We start from the raw sequence: 17,577 nt of genomic DNA, 5'->3' as shown, positions 1-17,577 counted from the left end.
TTAGTCTCCTATCAACTGTCCATACTATTTATCCTTCTGAGCAAAGCTGAAAAGAAGTTACTTTATAAAGATTAAAGAGTTTAATTTAAAAATATAGACATTAATAGGACATTTAAAAATAATTAAATAATTAATTTTAACAAAATATAACCGAATACCATGACATTTAACCGATTTGCATATTTGTTGAATGATGCCATAGTGTTGCATTAACTATAGCAATAGAGAACCAGCTATACTTTTTTTATCATTTTAAGAAATAAAAAATTGACATCGAGAATGATCATGAGAGGACCAGCAGAAACTATCACATCTAAAATTTGCTTGGTGGGGATTCTGCCACATATCAAGAACATTATCCAAAATCATTCTAAAAAAAAAAAGAGTAATAAATAGCAAAAAAGAGAAATCAGAAGTCACAGAGGCAGCAGCAGAAATCCTTAAAAATCTTTACCTGAAATGTCCACAAAATCTTTCTTAATAGTTTAGCAACTCAATGGCATTGGTTGCTACAACATGCCATTTCACCTTAGACACGATTATGCCACAGGCCCTATCGCTGCTCGAAAGATGTTCAAGTATGGAGGAATTAAAGCAAGTCCATGCCCATATGTTCAAAACCGGCCTTATCTTAGAGACTATCCCAGTAAGCAAGCTACTAGCTTTCTCCTGCTCCCCAAAATCCGGGAACTTACCCTATGCCCACATGATTTTTGACAGAATCAGCAGACCCAACACTTTCATGTGGAACAAGATGATCCGAGGATATGCTGACAGCACTAAACCAGAGCAAGCATTGAAGCTGTATCATCAAATGCTCCGTGATTCAGTTCCACACAATGCTTACACCTTCCCCTTCCTGCTAAAAGCCTGTTCCAGTCTGTCAGCCATTGAAGAGACTCAACAAATTCATGCCCACATCATAAAGTTGGGTTTTGCTTCAGATGTTTATGCTACAAATTCCCTTCTTCATGCATATGCCACATCTGGTTTCATAAAATCTGCGCAAGTCCTCTTTGATCGGATCCCACAACCAGATGTTGTCTCTTGGAACTCGACGATTGATGGATATATGAAACATGGGTACACTGAAATAGCCAACCAACTTTTCAGAGATATGCCAGCAAGAAATGCCATTTCATATACAATCATGATTTCCGGCTATGTCCAGGCAGGACTTGACAAAGAGGCTCTGGATCTATTTCAAGAAATGCAGATCGCAGGCGTCAAACCTGACAAAGTAGGGCTGGCAAGCGTACTTTCAGCATGCGCAAATTCTGGAGCCTTGGATCAAGGAAGATGGATTCATGCATACATCAACAAGAATGGAATCCAAGTGGACAAAATTTTGGGCTGTGTTCTTATAAATATGTATGCAAAGTGTGGGAGTGTGAAAGAAGCTCTAGAAGCGTTTAAGAAAATAGGGAAGAAGAGTGTCTCTGTGTGGACTGCAATAATTTATAGTTTTGCAATTCACGGTTGTGGAAGAGAAGCCCTATACTGGTTTATGCAAATGCTAAAAGCAGGAATTAAGCCAAACCTGATAACTTTTACAGCAATTTTGACAGCATGCAGTTATGCAGGATTGGTTGATGAAGGAAAATCACTATTTGACAGCATGGACAAAGTTTATAGCTTGAACCCAACAGTAGAGCACTATGGATGCATGGTTGATCTACTCGGTCGAGCAGGTTTGCTGAAGGAAGCAACAGATCTGATTGAGCGAATGCCAGTAAAACCAAATGCTGTCATATGGGGAGCACTACTAAATGCCTGTCATATTCATGGAAATATAGAATTAGGTAAGCAGATAGGGAAATTCCTAATTGAATTGGACCCTGATCATGGTGGCCGGCACATTCACTTAGCAAACGTTCATGCTGCTGCTGGGGAATGGAATGAAGCAGCTGAAGCAAGAAGGCATATGAATGAATATGGAGTATCCAAACTTCCAGGATGCAGCTCAATCATTCTGGATGGGGCCGTTCATGGATTTTTGGCTGGGGATGGGTCCCATCCTCAAATGAAAGAAATTTATTGCATGTGGTACAACATTGCTGTGCAACTAAGACAAGAAGGATATAAAACTACAACACTGAAATTTCTTACATGATCTCAAGGAAGCGGACAAATAAATTGCAAAGAAGCAACTGGTCAGAAGCTGGTTATTGCATTTAGGCTAAATCAGTACAATTGGGTAGTTAAGAATATGAGAGGACTGTCACATGGTAATGAAACTCATTTCCCAGATTTATTATAGGGGAGATAGTCAAAGGGCACTACAGAAATAGTCCCAGCTTCCACAGATATCAGGAATGTACTTGTGAAGATAATGAACATCTAAAATACCTTGGCATTTTCAACACAAACAAAATCTCGTAACATGCTTCCATCTGTATGTGTGGATTCCACAGCATCTGACCAACTGCAATGAGTAAAAACCATTGGAGTAACAGAAATGTGAACAACGGCCGTTTAGGGATATCTTGAAGAAAGCAAAACAGAGTATCAAATAAGGTCCCATCTCACACACTTTCTATTCTTGATGGTTATTACATCACTCAAGCCATTGTCAAGTTGCAGCTTGTCAGGGCATCAAGGTAAATGCAGTCTACAAAGCCAGGGAAAGTGACCACATCCCTGACTAAGTAAAGAAATATTTTTGAGAAATGACCTAGAGTTTTCAACTCATGCTGCTTCCTCCTTGAGCATGCCTTGGCAAAAGATTGATTAGCACTTCCCATTTTTAATTTCGATAAACAGAATAAATGTCACAAGCCTAAGAGAAACGATCTTTGATAGAGAGCATTGAGCATTTTGATGATAGATTAAGAGTGAAAATGTGTTTTGCAACCTTTCAAACCTCTTATAGTTGCACTAGTCACAGAAGCCAGCATAAATCATATTAAATCAATTTTGACTATGCATCATGTATTTCTGAAGCCACTTAAATGCTCAAGGAACAAAAAAAAAATTCTCGAGGTCCCATATTTATCTTTTGGACCAATCAAAATTTAAATACTTATGCTGTGTGAAAATCAAACAATTGGAAATATATATATATGTATGTATGCATACTTAAGGTGATTGCGAATATGGGAGAGTTAACTAGAATAACTGGTAACATAGGCATAAGCCCACATATTCTGAACTAGAAGATACACAGTTGTTTCTAAAGAACATGTCAAGGCCAACACATTATATAGCCAAGATGAGTGCTGCTTTCCTAAAGAAAAATAACCGACTACCTTGTATAAAGCCTGGAAAAAAAAAATCCCACATAGCACGACTACATGGACCATCTTTGAGCATGAGAGGTACTGCAGATTTCCTCCACATTTTCTGAATCAATAATGTAGCCATCCATATTCCTTGCTAATCTATGCCGTTAAGTACAAATGCAATCTCAAAGTTATAAAATAAATAAATAAAATTAAAGCTCAAGACAGATGAAACCAGTCAAGCTCTCACAAGAAATAGGGACAAGCTTTCACTATTACTGAGTGATAATATGAAATTGATCACGATTTACTCCTATCAAGAAAACCATAAACCACATATAAATGCAGAACTAAATAGCAGCTAAGCATTCACTGCTAGCTTACCATCGACAAAAATGGAATAAATCCCCCCAAAGTTAGCAATCAGATTTGCAAAACAGCCCACTATCTCATAAAACGTTGATCAATAAGATCGACAAGATTTTGTAGAATGAAGCAATCTAAAATGAAACAACCATCTTAAACCAATGTCTATTAGAAAAGGCAAAAGGCACATCAAATTCCTAGAATCTGAAGGAGATTGTAGAGAGAGAAATGGAAGAGACTCACCGGTTGGCTCGGCGGAGTTTAAGAGGAGTAGAAGAAAAAGGCACGGAAAGTGTCGCCACAGCTAACGACGGTGCGCTCATTAGCTCATCGTATAATGGAAAAATCAGGGTGACGACAACATATATATGTTCATCTATATAATGAAAAAGGTTTTTTTTTTCTTCTTTTTTTTGTAATCTTCAAACGGCAATTTCTCAAATTGCAGCAGTCCTGGACAAATATGGAGCAGTTGTTAGGTGGTAAATCCATAATCCAAACACATCCTTAGAAAAAATTTATGAAATATCAGAATTTCATTTATTTTTAATTTTATCTTAAATTGATTTGTCTCTCTTCTTGGTGAGAGAGAGCTCTGGGATTCTTGTCCCTCTTTTATCCGGGTCTTTGCCGGTTTTTCTGCCTCGGTAGGAGGCTCTCCTAGTCCCTTCCGGGCCGTGGAGGGCCTCCTCCCTGCCCGGCTGTGGGTTTTCCCTCCCCACAGTCGGTGAGGTGTAAATATTTCCTTTTTTGATGTTTGGCAGTCGTGCTTCATGTGGAGGGATTTGTTTGATCTGCTTTGTGTTTTCTTCTAGTTCTTGCATGGATCTTGTTTTTCTTTTGTTTTTACAGGTTGAGGGTTTTTCAGCTATGGCGGTAAAATGGCTTATCGGCGAGTGGTGGTGAGCGGCAGTTCGTGTAGGTGGTCTCAGATGTCGAGACGGTTCACCAAGAATCACTGGTTGCCCCCTCATCGTTCATTTTGTGAGCTGTACGAAGCCTCCCTTGACCGTGGAGGTGGCTGCTGTGTCGATCTGGAGGCTGTTTCCCTCTGTTCAAGCGGCAACGGCTTCCCATCCATGCCAGATTTGGGTTGTATATTGGTTGTTTAGTTTGAAGAATGGGTCTCTGTCCTTGGAGGGTGCAGTCGGCTTAAGCTTCTACGGTCGCCTTCCTTGGGCTTCAGTAAGTGTTGAGAGTGAGGTTTTCTGGCCATGATTGATGAAACTTCCACCAATTTCTTTTTCCATCAGGCGGCCGTACAACCCAGAGAGAGGGTTACATTTTCTGCTTCTTTCCGGATCTTTTGTCCGGGTCAAGTATGGGTTAGGGTCCTTGGGTTCAAGCTTTGGACCTTGTATTTTTCTCCAATCAATGACATTTTATCTTTGATAAATATGTATGTATTTCTTAATTTGATTTGATTAACCAATACCTCGCTCCTACATTCACTATTGTGACCTATACGATCACTGTTGTTCTTACGGAAAAGCCAATTTTGCCTTCAGATTTGACACCAACGTTTAATTAGACAAAGCTATTCCGATTTAAGAGTTGATGAATCTCATTGCGCACAGATCAGATAGGAATCAGGCAAGGTTGAGAAAAGAAGATTCAACTCAAACTACAGTTTCTCCAAGCTGATTTTACCGTCCTTAACTTCAAATAAATATAATAGCAATTAAGTTTTTGAGGAAATCATCTCAATCTGTGTTTCTTTGATAATTGCAGAACGTAATAGATTAAAGATAGTCCACAACGCATGGTTCTTGGATGGCTTGGCTACTTTCAGCTGCATGCTTTACACAGTTTCAGGCACGGCATGGTTTCTCTTCTGTGTTCCTGGCAGATCACATTCTCATCTAACAGAAGAGTATGTAATGAATTCCCTTGAAGTAAATTGAAAAGGCTGATGGGGTATAGGATTCCTGCAAGCGAGCATTTAAAAAAGAAAGCTTCAATAAAAGTAGGAGTGGAAGTGACCAGCCATGATCAGCAAAAAGAAGATGACTCACGGTCGAGGCCCATAAACTTTGATCTGCCTTACATGGGTATCCCTGCCATTAAGATGATTTGATAGCACAGCAATTTGTAACATAAATGTATTCACAAAAGTTTCCCTGCCAAACAAATTAGTAGAAAGGTAGTCTCCAACCTAAGAAATCAATTTAAGTTTCCTACTTCAAGTGTCATGTTTTGCTCGACTTTTTGTAACCAGATTTTAGATTAATATATCAAAAAGCATGTGTTATGATCTAAAATAAGTTTCCTACAGCAAATGGTAGTTTGAATCTTGTTGCTGTTTATCTATTTGTCCAGACTCAATGCAAGCCAAGGTTCAAAACCAGAGCTGGGATAGAGATGCCACGTTGAGAGAGAAATAAAAGTAAACTTTTATCCCCTTCAAGGTTAAGGACTACCGATATTCCTAAAATAAATATTCCCAGGCTCTGGGGAAGTAGGAATTGAAGAGCAGTTTATACTAACAGGAAGCTAATGCAACAAAACTGGACAAGAAAATTACATCCTTATCTTATAACAATACTGCCATTCATGATCAGAGAAACATTGTGCAGCATGGCTCAGACATAAACAAGCAATTTTTTTTTTTTGAAGAAAAAAATCTCAAAATAAAATGATAGGAATACTAAATCTAATCACATAATACTATATGGATCTCAAATACAGAAACACTCATTTGGAAAAAAAAAAAAAAAAAAAAGAAAATTTTCAAACTCAAAATTTGCTTCAATATTCCTCAACACTTGCTGACTGGACATCAAAAGAGGATAAAGCATCACCTAAGAGTGGAAAGAAAATAGAGACAAATGTTATACATCAGCTTTAGCAATTAGTAGTAACAGTATAAGCCACTTGTGACAACTGACTAGTATTAGATTTGAGCATACAGGAAACAAGTGAACATATTTCCCACCTCACGTTAAACCTTACACAGAAGATGAAGCCTAAAATGGAAATTTTAGCGAAGTAGGTAAGAGAAGGAGGAATCAGCACATGGACATAGTAGTTGTTACCTAGGATCATTTCTAGATAAGGATAGATAAACCCAGCCAGTTGGCTTGACAAGTTCCACAGCCTTGATCTCCTAAGGCAGTTTAGTACCGTCAATACCAAATTGAATTTGTAAAGATATTTAATATAATAAACAGAGAGAAACACACACACACACACGAATGTGATAAAACTTAATAACAGACCTTCAAGTTGTGAAATCCATCGCCAGTGCGAATAGAGATCTTACTGGGGGTATAGCTCTCATCAAGCTTGAAATCCACATAGAGTACAATCAACTTCACCCATAAGATAAAGAAACAAATTCCGGTTAGCGATGGCCTCCAAAAACCAATAAACAAATATTGGTTCTTTTGTCAAATTGCACCATGTCAAGTAACAGAAAACTGGATTCGTACTTGTAGCTTTACTTTCTTCTGGAATTGAATGTTCACCAAATGAGGTTGCGCACCATCCGATCTACAAAAACACAGAAAAAACACAAAAGGACCAAAAAAAATTCATTCAAAGATTTCCTGTTATAGAGAGATATCAGAGAGGTACAGAGATGGCATATTTGTTTGTTTAGTTACTGCCAAAAGGAATCAAGATTGTCATCCCGGAGAGAGGAGACGCCATTGCCAAGCTTGCAAGAGCTGACACTCCAAGCGGCTTTTTTGCCCATTTCTCTGAGGTCATCATCTAAAATCAGGAATTGATTCCCCCCTGTAATCTTCCCTTCTTCTTCTCCCTCTGATAACTCAGTTGCCATTTTCTGTTACACTCTGCAAACGGAACTCTTGAATTATTTCAACTTGCAAATAAAGCAAAACAGAGAAGAAACATATCAATTTTGAAAATTGGATTTAGCGAGCCAGACCTTCAAACTTCAAGGGAATTAAGTTCTAGAGGTTCATCCACACAACTTACTATAACGAATGTTGTCAAATCCGGACCAACCTAGCTGGTTCCACAGGAAAAACTGAGCTCTTGGCCAGTCCAGGTTACCCCCAAATGCCTAGTCACAGGCGCGTGGTTGGGTTTTTATTTATTTATTTATTTGCTAACTATTTGGTGTGAAACGATCTTGTTAGAGATTTGCATAATTAAGTTCAAATAGAGAAAACGATCAAACTCGTCAGTTTTTTCAATTCAGTTTTGGATTATTTTGATTTTATTGGTTTTTGAAACAAAAAAGAAGAAAAAAAACAAATCAGAACAAGTAAATAGAACTAATATAAAATTATATTAGCACATTTACTGACACCACAAAAACTTTTAGCTTAGTCCTTAACTTTTTGTAACTTTACACGCAATTTGTGTGTTCTATCATAATTACCTTGAATCTTAATTCTCTGCTGCATTGTTTCTCAAACAGACCAGTTTGAAAACCTTTGGTATCAACACACTCCGTAAACAAATGACCCAATTGGTAAAAAAAAATAATAAAAAAATCACGCAATCCTAAAGATATGGACATGATGCCTTCTCCATGGAAACTACTATCCACTACAATTAATCAATAGTATTATAAGAATAACTTAATCAGCCTTTTTTAAAAAAATCATTAATTTTACACAAATTGTAGAAGAAATTCAATCACTGATGCAGTATTTCTTTTGAGGCATTTGATCAAACAACTGAACTACAAAAACAAAACACCCAAAACTACTCCAAACTATACTTCAAAACTCCTAATACGGCAGTAGGTGAGTACTTCAGTTCATTGTTCTAACAAAAGCTTTATTTCCGGCTACTTCAAAAATTACATGAACTACGCTCCCTGGCGCCGTTACTTATTTAAATCGTGGGATAGAGGACAACCCAAATCCATTCCAAAATCAAGTAGTGTAGTTAAAAAAAAATTATCAATAAAGTTACATATCAAGCACAAGGCTAATCAAATGAAGGCGTAAGCTCGAGTTTTAGTACCTATCAGATCAGCTGTTGGGACAGATGAAACGAGCTCCGATTAAGCGATTTGGTGAAAGAATTGTCTTGCCGGACCCTCTCATGCCAAGGCAAGAATTGGGTGCAGCTGGAAACACAAAAATACACAGAAAAAGGGCGAAGTGCGAGAGATATAAGGTAAAAGAGAAACAACGGGGGAGATGGGTGAGGAGAAGTTGCTCTAGGAAGGTTTATTACCGACTGCATGCAGAGAATAGTGGGCGGTTTTGGTCGAAATTGGTTGCAATTGGGGTGTGAACGTGGTTGATTTTGAGGCGGGAAGAGAGGTGTAATTTGGGGGAGGTTGAGAGTTGAGGATGGATGTTTGTTGTATAGGAGAAAATCTGAGGATTGCGGGGTGGAGAGTTTTCAGATGACGGTGTATGAGTGGAGGGAAATTGGATTTAATTTATAGATTTTGGAGGCAAAACCCGACCTGTTCCGATTCGGCGTAACGGGGTGAAAACGGATCAAGCCTCCCAGTTTTTTTTTTTTTTTTTTAAAAAATCAATAACTTCCCTCATATTTAAATAATTTAATCTCTCAATAGTTCTTTATTAACGAAATAGTTATTGTAAATTTATCATTAGTAAAAAAAATTAAAGAATCAATTAAAATTTAATAAATTAAATTACTACAAAAATTAAGACCATAAATACTAAATTATTAAAAAATAAAATGAAAGATTAATTATTATAATTCAATAATGAATAATTATTTATTAATTAAATAAAATTTTTAAAATAAATCTATGAATTATAATTCTAAATCATATAAATATAAAAAAATATTATTTAGTTCTAATATACGTATATTTTTCAATTTTTTGTTTTTATGTTTTTTAAAATTTAACTTTAATGAAATGAAAGTTGAATGATAAATACAAAATATATTTTTATCATTAAAAATTTAGGAAAAATAGAAACCGTTTTTGTCCTGATAATATTTATCTGTCCAGCCACATCCCAACATTTAATGCGCAAATTAACATCTACGTCATAATTTGTAAATAATAATAATAATAATAAAATAATTTTTTTTCACATCATAGAAAATGAAACCTAACCTATTTTTTAATAAAAAAATAGGTAATCCCAATTTTCAATTTTTAATTCTCAATTTTCAATCCCCAATTTTTATTTTTTTAAAAAAGAAAAAAAACGATAACTCAAAAGAGTAAAAATGACAAACGATAAAATTTAACCATCAATAATTAATGAAAGTATAGGATTTACTATAATTTTATTATTGAAAATAATTAAAATTTTCTAGTTAAAGTTTAGTTTTTGAATAAAATATTTTCCTAATAACAAGAAGAATTAGACTAAAATATCAATGAAAAGTAAATAGTTATATTAAAATTCTATAGTATGATAAATAGATAAAAATTTTCATCTTAGGTCACGGGTTCAGCCTCACTCAGACCAGGATTCCTCTTTTTCTTTACCGAGGAAGAAAGAAATCCGTGCTTCAATTAGACCAGATCGGTCAATGATCCGGTTTGCTGATTAACCAGTCCCATTGATCTACACATTCGCTGTCGGTAAACTCTTTCAAATTCTTGAATTTAGTTTGCAACAGAAATCAACATCAGCAATTTCAGATTCTATATCACAACTGATTTACGCTTTTGCATACAAAAACTTGTATGAAATACAAGATGAAACTAGAAAAGCAAAATACACCAACTGTAGTAATTTTTGCTCTGCATTCTTATCCAGCCTGATGCGGCATGCTACAAGTGGTTCACTGTTGAATTTTTGTGCTAAACATTTACTAATAAATGACGTTCATCACAAATAAAATCACCCCACATTGGACAAGAAGGTAGAGGCAGTACAAAATTGATGGGAAAGATAGCATTTTTCAGAATTAACAGACATGAATAGAAAATATCTATAACAATGAAAACCCATCAGAAAATTATAGCACGAGTCTTCTCTCTGAATATAAAACACCACTCAATGTGATTTTCAGAAAGCAAAGGTTTATCCACAAGATGATGGCAACAGTTGATCATGCTTGTACATGGCCTACTCCGATCATTCGAATGAAGGTTTTTTTGTTAGTTCAACTTCAAGAGATATACACATAGGATAAGCAGAGGAGAACGTATGGCAACACGCCTAAATTAGTCATGCACTGACAAACGCTCAAATTTCAGACAATCAACTTAGAATGCCAATAACACATCAAACTAGCCTATACAATGTTATTAAATATACAGCTGGAAATCGGCAGCACATTCATCATCAGAAAATAATGAGGCAATCAGATTCTACATGTCATGAATTAATGTTAGAAAAAAAAAAAAAAAAAAAAAAAAAAAAAAAAAAAAAAAAAAGAGAAAAAGAGATCACTTACCAACTAATCTATGTTCACCTATAATATTATGATACTGCTGCTCCATTCCAGGTAAAAAGTGAAAACCAACAACAATGGAGAACTAGATACTCCAGCAGGCTGATTCAATTTTTTTGTTCATGGTAAAGAGATTTTGAGCCAACACAAAGCCAGCACATAAAAGGCAGATTTAAGTGTTATCTCTTCTTCTTTGGTGCAAGAGAACTAGGTTTTGGGAAAAAACTCCTGAAAAATCCAGAAGTCTTGGACGGTTTCTTTTCTTTAGTGTGCTGGCTTCCGTCTCTACTGACATCAACATCAGATTGAAAGCATTCTTGTCCCTTGCCATATTCAACATCTCTTAATTGCCGAAGCAACTCTAAAGCAGTCACTTTTGCTTTATCATTTCCATTAATAGATATATCAACAAGAGATGGAATAACTCCTTCATCCATGACCAACTGACAATATTGGACACGCTGGGAGCATAATGAAAGCAGAACAGCGACTGCATACTCCTGTTCCTCACGACTGCCACTCTCAAGTAGTTCAGCAATGGAAGAAATGCATCCATTTGTTTCAGCAATAGCAACCCTAGCCTCTTCCATATCACATAAATTTTTCAATAGAACCATACAATGTGTTGCAATCCTACCCTCATTTATGAAAGGAACTAATTTTGGGATGCACTCCAAATATACAATTTGGGAACATATATCACCGTTTGAGGACAGATTCTGCAGGATTTTAATGGCTTTTTCCTGGTGTTCTTTGCACTGTGAGTCAAGAATCTTTAGTATAGGAACAAGAGCACCAGAGGCTGTGATTTTAGTTCTGCAATATGGATGGCCAGACAACACTTCCAGTATTGCAAGAGTCTCTTCAGTTACCTCGGAGTCAAGGAAAGATACCAGTAGACTAAATGCATCTTCATGTAAGTATGACAATCCACTTCTGCATGGAGCACCAGAATATTGGAAGCATTACAAATAGATTGAATTAAAAGAGAAACATGAGCAGAACTTAAGAGCCAATTCAGAGAAAAGAAACCCCATTATATGCTACAACCTGCCAAATAACATGCAATTCTATGGTAAAAGAACAATATAATTTATTTGCTCAAGTTAAGGGCAAAATACAAGAATGAAATTTTAGATCATCATGTATTAGCAAGTAGAGCTACTCAAAACACAGGTTAAGAATCAGGGCCTTTCCCAGGCTGATCCATCTATTCTAGGCCTATATTTGACCAAGCCCAGCTGGTAAATTAAAATTTATATGAATATTATTATTTTATTCATCACGTAGGCTGACACCTAATGAACACAAAATCCCAAGCCAAGCCTGCTTCCAAATGGTCTTAGCCGGGGCAAAAAGCTTTCTAGTGGGTCAAACTGGGTGGGTCCGTGGCCCCATTAATAGGTCTTTACATTATTTGCAATTATCATATAGCAGTCACAGTTCAGCAGCAACATATGTTATTGACTAGTTCTACCATAGCAATTTATCTTAATAACTCTTTCATTTAGGCCATTGACTGGCAGTATTAAGTCCATGACAATTAAGTATGTAATATAAACAAGAATAGTAATAATGCTAAGGACAAATCATTCCATAACATAGAACCAACTGAAGAGTTTCAGTATAAGTTGTATCATGCACAAAGAACAAATTACCTGCTTTTGCTCACAAACACAAGTAATAATTGAGATCCAGCTTTCTGAGCTCTTGCATCATGTCGATTACATGCATCCTTCAAAAATCTAATGAGAGGATCAACAAAATTATCAGATGACACAGAATGACAAGATTGAAGATTATTTTGCAAATGGCTTTTGACATCTTCAATCATTTTGCATTGAGCATCCCAATTAAGCTCAGAAACTCTAGTCAAAAACTCTGAATCTGTCTCCCGTATGGATGGATAAGACTGGAATCTATGGCAGTCATCATTTTTTGATGCTAATATTGCATTGGATCCATCTGAAAACCTAGTGCGCGAAGAGTCTGAACTGTAACTAGCATCTAATGACCCAAGTGATATATTGCTGATATCCAGTGGAAGGTGTAGATCATTCATAGAGCTGCCTAAGCTAGCAATGGATGTAGAAGATATGTCCCATGAGTGAACTGCTTTCATACTTGGATCAGGAATGGTGATTCCATATTTTTCACACCACTTAGATATCAGATCTTTCATGGCTGTGTTTGGAACCATTGAACAATGTGGCAGTTTTACTTTTGTTTTTGGACATGTATCATTACCATCATCAAACCACTTTTGTATCCACATCCTTTCAAATGTTTGTCCAGAAGCAATGACAACAGGATCATACATAAATCTCTTGGATATAGGGCACTTAAACTCCTCAGGGGGTGTACCTCTATCTAGAATATCAGCTTGCGCTTCATTCTGTGGAATTCCCATATCAGACTCTACATCAACAGATTGGCTACATACAGAAGTATTGCTAGGATTTGCGGGTGCAACTGATCCTACACGCTCAGATTTGGGAGTCTCTGTTTGCTCTTCCATAATCAAGTTTCCATACTTCTTCAGCAGATACAAAAGATATTTTAATATCTTCTTTTTGGCAGGGTCACTATCACCAACTTTATCTAACTGCTTCTTAATTGATCTTTTCTCTATTAATAAGGCTTTTGGGGATGTAATATGAAGCTTAAAAGCAGCAAGTTGAAGAGCTTTCATTTCAGAATATTCTGCTGAATCAGATACATTACTGCCCTGTTGAATCAGTTCTCGCACAGCCTTACCAGCCTCCTCATCAGAAGAGTCTAGCATAAATGTTGCTGCATTTAGATCATCAATAATTTGAGAGATCTGCAAATGAAAGTTTCTTATCAATCATGAAAATAATCAAGAATACAAAGTATAATAGAAAAATAACAAAATAGAGCTGAGCTGATCTAAAAACTAACAGACAGTTTTCTAAATTAATCTAAATCAACAACGACAAAGGAATGATGCAAAATGGAACAAGGATAAGCAGGAGTTTTCTACATTTAAGATCAACATCAGATTGAACATATATGACTTGGGAACAAGGAATTAATTCTATTTATGCAAGTAATTGCAAGTTTGGTAATTTTCTGAAACATATCCATCATTGTCATCCAGTATGGAAACAGACAAAAGAAAAAGATAACAAAAGAAAACTCAAGAGTCCATGTAATTTGACATACCTCAGCAGCCAACATAGTTGGAACCATAGTTTGAATTTGGCCTAAACTCTGTTCAAAATTGTTCCTTGATCTTTGACATCTTGAGACTATTACATCCCCAGTTATTACCTGAAAGTAATGCAAAAAGCAGCATTAACCAAAAATTAGTGGCAGATATCTACCAATACTGGAGAGTTAAAGAAAGAAGGGAAAATGGAATTAATTATATCAGTTTTTATGCAAGAATGGAATGATTCAGAGCATGAATATGCCAGTATCAAACAGTAATGCAGGAAAATCCACTGGAAACATATATTTTGCATCATTTATGCTGAGATTACTACTCTTAACAATAAAACAAAACAATGACAGACCCAATCAGGAAGTGTCTGCAGCATCTATTGCTGAAAAGTATAAAACTTGCAGATGGATGTGTGTATGCACGTGCATAGACATATCAGTGAAGGTTATCAGTTCTTTTTATTTCATCCACTTTTTTATCCGTAATTATTGAAGGATACTTACCAAATATAATTTACTACACTCACAGCAGTACCGAAGAATTTGCTTTGCTTTCTCAACTGTGCCATTTAACAAGCATAGTGCCTGTATTCCAGATGAGCATCGCGGCCGAGCTGCTTCTATTTCTGGAAATACATGTCCAATTCTATCAACTAATTTCATTAATTCTGTGCACATTGAACGATGCGCCTGCAAAAATGAAGCAGGTAAAGTTATTTTTAAAACAATAGAATCGAATCAAATAAAGGTAAAAAATATAGAAATTTTAAAATGAAACATAAACTAGGAGTTTTATATTCCATTCTTATGGAAACGACATGGCCTAAGTTTTTCCAGGAAATACGTCATTCTTCATTCTCCAAATTATGGCCTTTCATCTGTACCTATCAACTTAATTGGAAGGCACTATGACCCACTCAAGCTCAATGAAGAGGCGATGTAGCACAAACAATGAAAAACAATGACATGGCCTAAGTTTTTTCATACTCCTAATTTCGCATTAAACAGTAAGATAGCACAGCAAGCGAAAAATGTCACATGGAACCTTAAGTGCATAGTTACTACTTTCACCTCTGTAACAAATGCACATGTTTTATTCTAATTCACAAAAGTACATAATTAGATGCCAAAAACATGAAACAAAAATTATTAATAAAGTTGTACCTTAAGCGCTCCATACAAATGATAATAATTTAGACAATTCAATTGAACAGCATACTGACTTGAGACACTATACCTTGAAGTGATAAAGATATGGCAGTGTCTCCACTACATCAGCAACATCAGTCCCCATTCAAAGGGAAGAAAGAAGGGTCTGCACATTAATTAGCAATTCAAATGTCAATAACACCTACTTAAAAGTCCAATAAATAATGTAAAAAAGAAGACATTTATGATAAGAAAGAAATAAAAACTGCATAACATACCATTCTATGAATAGCAAGCAGTAAGAGCATCATCCAAACATAAACACTAATTTCAAAGCAAGGATCAGACTAACCAAATTGCCAATGAACAAATGACCTCCAGCGTACTGAGTTCGTCAAAGCTGATTTCAATTATGTTTACTTGTTGAGGAATGAAAATCATGAGAAACCAAATGGCAGAAGTGAAGTAGGAAAATAGTAGGAATTTTAGGACTGCCCATTTTTGGGGGAAAAATATTGAAAGTAGACGTTTATTATATTTAAGGATTTGTGCAACTTGTGATTTGTGGTTCCTCATTAGCATCGGATTTAGGATTCCTAATACTAATGTTGGTAGGACTATTAGTACTCTCTATATAGGCCTAGGTTCTGTACATAGTTTGGTAGAGACTTTTTCTATGATTGACAATTGCTTTAAGTTAATAAAAATGAGAACGGGTTTCTCTTTTCTTTTGAGAATTTGCTTCTCATCCTCTTATTCCATTTTTCCTACATGTTCTACATCAATTTAACATTAGTGCTTATTTGACACCAAATTGGTAGCAGTGCTTATTCTGCATCAAAAAGATTTCCAGAAAATCCCTAGTGAAACACGGAATTATACCAATCAAGAGCTGAAACCACCAACTTGGAATGAATCATAACTACATCCAAAAGAATCAAAAAAAAAATCGTTTTTACTTATTCACTGATGGATGATGTCTCTATTTTCCAGAATTCAGTCCATACAACAGAGCTGCATATCTCAAATTAGCAACGACACACGCATAAATAATGTTGCAAATTGCAACTGTCCATGTCCATCATCTTCCTATTCTTCCCCCTAATCCAAAAGAATTTGAATAGATACACACACAGACTGTTAAGCTAAACCTTAATGATTAGTTGACTATGGGATAGATTTACTAGATTATGGGGCATAACTTAAGATCCTTCTCAATTTTAAAAAAAGAAAAGAAAAGAAAAAAAGCCAAAAGGCACTCTGATACATAAAAATTCATGATCATTCTTAGAATTTGCTGGAAGAAACCCTTGTCGGCATAATATTTGTAAGAAATTGAAAGAGTACTTTGAATCAGTCTAACTAAATAGTAACTATCATAAGAACAAACCCGAAAGCACAAGAAAGAGAGGATAAAAGAAGAAGAAGAAGAAGAAGAAAGAAAGAAAAGGTCTCACCCAGTAATGTGGAAACACCAACAATAATAAGAAGCTCCCTTCACTGCTGATAAGGGAGCAATAAAACGCAAAACCCTCTTCCCTCTCTTGACAAAGAGTTAGCACTTGAACCTCCAATCTCGCCAAAACCCAATTCTTAAATCACAAAGCTTTTTTCTCATACTTGTTGTGGAAACCAATATAAAAATGTCACTTGAAGCCACCACACAATCAGCTCCAGAAGAAACAGACCAGCAGCCAAAGCGAGCCCAGTTACAAGCGAAATTCAAGTTGCCAAAGCAACAACCCAAGAGAATACTTGTAGATGATGAGGATGATGAACAAGACACAGAATCTGTGCACATAAATCTTCTTTCTCATCAAAACCCAACTTCCAAAAACACGCCAATATAACTAATACCCACTAGATACTTCCCCGTACATCACACAACGCCGAAAACCCAGAATTCAAGAACGAGAAGAAGAGAGAGTTGTCGTTTTTAGCCCTTCAAAAACAGGATAACCCCAGATGAAAGGGAAAAGTGAAGTCTAAGAAAAAAAGAGACAAAGAAAAAAGATAACCAAGGAGAGAGAGAGAGGTAATTTAATAATTTAGACAAAATAGAGAGAGAGAGAGGATTCAACTAGCTAAAATTGCAGTGCAATTGACTACTGCAGGTAATAATGATATCAGGTTTCCTCGGTCATCCTTGAAGAAAGTGACATGCGAAAGCCAAAAGAAGCCCTCGCACAGCGGGTGGCTATCACTCTCACTCTAGTCCCCACACCATAAACCATTATTAATTTTTCCAAGGGAAAACAATCGTGGGCTGCCCTGAATTTTAAAAAAATTATAGTTAATTCTCGTAAGAGGATAATTAAAATATCTTAAAATA

General features: G+C 36.0%; 3 protein-coding genes across 6 annotated transcripts; 1 reads left to right on the top strand and 2 right to left on the bottom strand.

Moving 5' to 3' along the window:
* Positions 1 to 402: 402 nt before the first annotated feature.
* Positions 403 to 4,983, top strand: LOC110601372 (pentatricopeptide repeat-containing protein At5g66520). 2 transcript variants are annotated; one of them, XM_043958282.1, is made up of 2 exons: positions 504 to 646; positions 721 to 4,983. In XM_043958282.1, the coding sequence occupies exon 2, from the start codon at positions 743 to 745 to the stop codon at positions 2,111 to 2,113; it is 1,371 nt and encodes a 456-aa protein (XP_043814217.1). In that variant the 5' UTR covers positions 504 to 646; positions 721 to 742; the 3' UTR covers positions 2,114 to 4,983. The 2 variants fall into 2 exon arrangements, with proteins under 2 accessions (XP_021594180.1, XP_043814217.1); XM_021738488.2 differs by having other exon boundaries at positions 403 to 4,983.
* On the bottom strand, positions 4,181 to 11,050 carry LOC110601383 (anaphase-promoting complex subunit 10). 3 transcript variants are annotated; one of them, XM_043958297.1, is made up of 7 exons: positions 10,914 to 11,050; positions 7,193 to 7,384; positions 7,019 to 7,079; positions 6,806 to 6,898; positions 6,623 to 6,693; positions 5,603 to 5,707; positions 4,181 to 5,515 (listed from the first exon to the last, which is right to left on the bottom strand). In XM_043958297.1, exons 2-7 carry the CDS (start codon positions 7,369 to 7,371, stop codon positions 5,446 to 5,448), a joined length of 579 nt encoding a protein of 192 aa, XP_043814232.1. In that variant the 5' UTR covers positions 7,372 to 7,384; positions 10,914 to 11,050; the 3' UTR covers positions 4,181 to 5,445. The 3 variants fall into 3 exon arrangements, 2 of the variants coding, with proteins under 2 accessions (XP_043814232.1, XP_021594190.1); XM_021738498.2 differs by lacking the exon at positions 10,914 to 11,050 and adding an exon at positions 8,532 to 9,041; XR_006351229.1 differs by lacking the exon at positions 10,914 to 11,050 and adding an exon at positions 8,532 to 9,048 and having other exon boundaries at positions 5,472 to 5,515; positions 5,603 to 6,388; positions 7,019 to 7,384.
* LOC110609988 (U-box domain-containing protein 5) lies at positions 10,879 to 17,340 on the bottom strand. Its single transcript, XM_021749842.2, has 6 exons — positions 16,703 to 17,340; positions 15,334 to 15,411; positions 14,601 to 14,786; positions 14,097 to 14,204; positions 12,569 to 13,734; positions 10,879 to 11,846 (listed from the first exon to the last, which is right to left on the bottom strand). Exons 2-6 carry the CDS (start codon positions 15,388 to 15,390, stop codon positions 11,090 to 11,092), a joined length of 2,274 nt encoding a protein of 757 aa, XP_021605534.2. The 5' UTR covers positions 15,391 to 15,411; positions 16,703 to 17,340; the 3' UTR covers positions 10,879 to 11,089.
* Positions 17,341 to 17,577: the final 237 nt, after the last annotated feature.

The sequence above is a fragment of the Manihot esculenta genome, chromosome 1, assembly GCF_001659605.2.
Source record: "Manihot esculenta cultivar AM560-2 chromosome 1, M.esculenta_v8, whole genome shotgun sequence".
Taxonomy (NCBI): domain Eukaryota; kingdom Viridiplantae; phylum Streptophyta; class Magnoliopsida; order Malpighiales; family Euphorbiaceae; genus Manihot; species Manihot esculenta.
Note: the sequence above shows the minus strand (reverse complement) of the source record. Positions and strands in the feature narration are given on the sequence as shown.

What these genes read in the sequence shown, in the direction of transcription:
- LOC110601372 (XM_021738488.2), top strand. Translation starts at nt 497, where the DNA reads ATGGCATTGGTTGCTACAACATGCCATTTCACCTTAGACACGATTATG.
- LOC110601383 (XM_043958297.1), bottom strand. Translation starts at nt 7,371, where the DNA reads ATGGCAACTGAGTTATCAGAGGGAGAAGAAGAAGGGAAGATTACAGGG. An exon ending in AGAAGAAAGTAAAGCTACAA is followed by an intron (nt 6,899 to 7,018) that starts GTACGAATCCAG and finishes TTATGGGTGAAG; the next exon opens with TTGATTGTACTCTATGTGGA. An exon ending in AAAGTTTATGGGCCTCGACC is followed by an intron (nt 5,516 to 5,602) that starts GTGAGTCATCTT and finishes GCTCGCTTGCAG; the next exon opens with GAATCCTATACCCCATCAGC.
- LOC110609988 (XM_021749842.2), bottom strand. Translation starts at nt 15,390, where the DNA reads ATGGGGACTGATGTTGCTGATGTAGTGGAGACACTGCCATATCTTTAT. An exon ending in CATATCTTTATCACTTCAAG is followed by an intron (nt 14,787 to 15,333) that starts GTATAGTGTCTC and finishes TCATTTTTGCAG; the next exon opens with GCGCATCGTTCAATGTGCAC. An exon ending in AGTGTAGTAAATTATATTTG is followed by an intron (nt 14,205 to 14,600) that starts GTAAGTATCCTT and finishes CATTACTTTCAG; the next exon opens with GTAATAACTGGGGATGTAAT.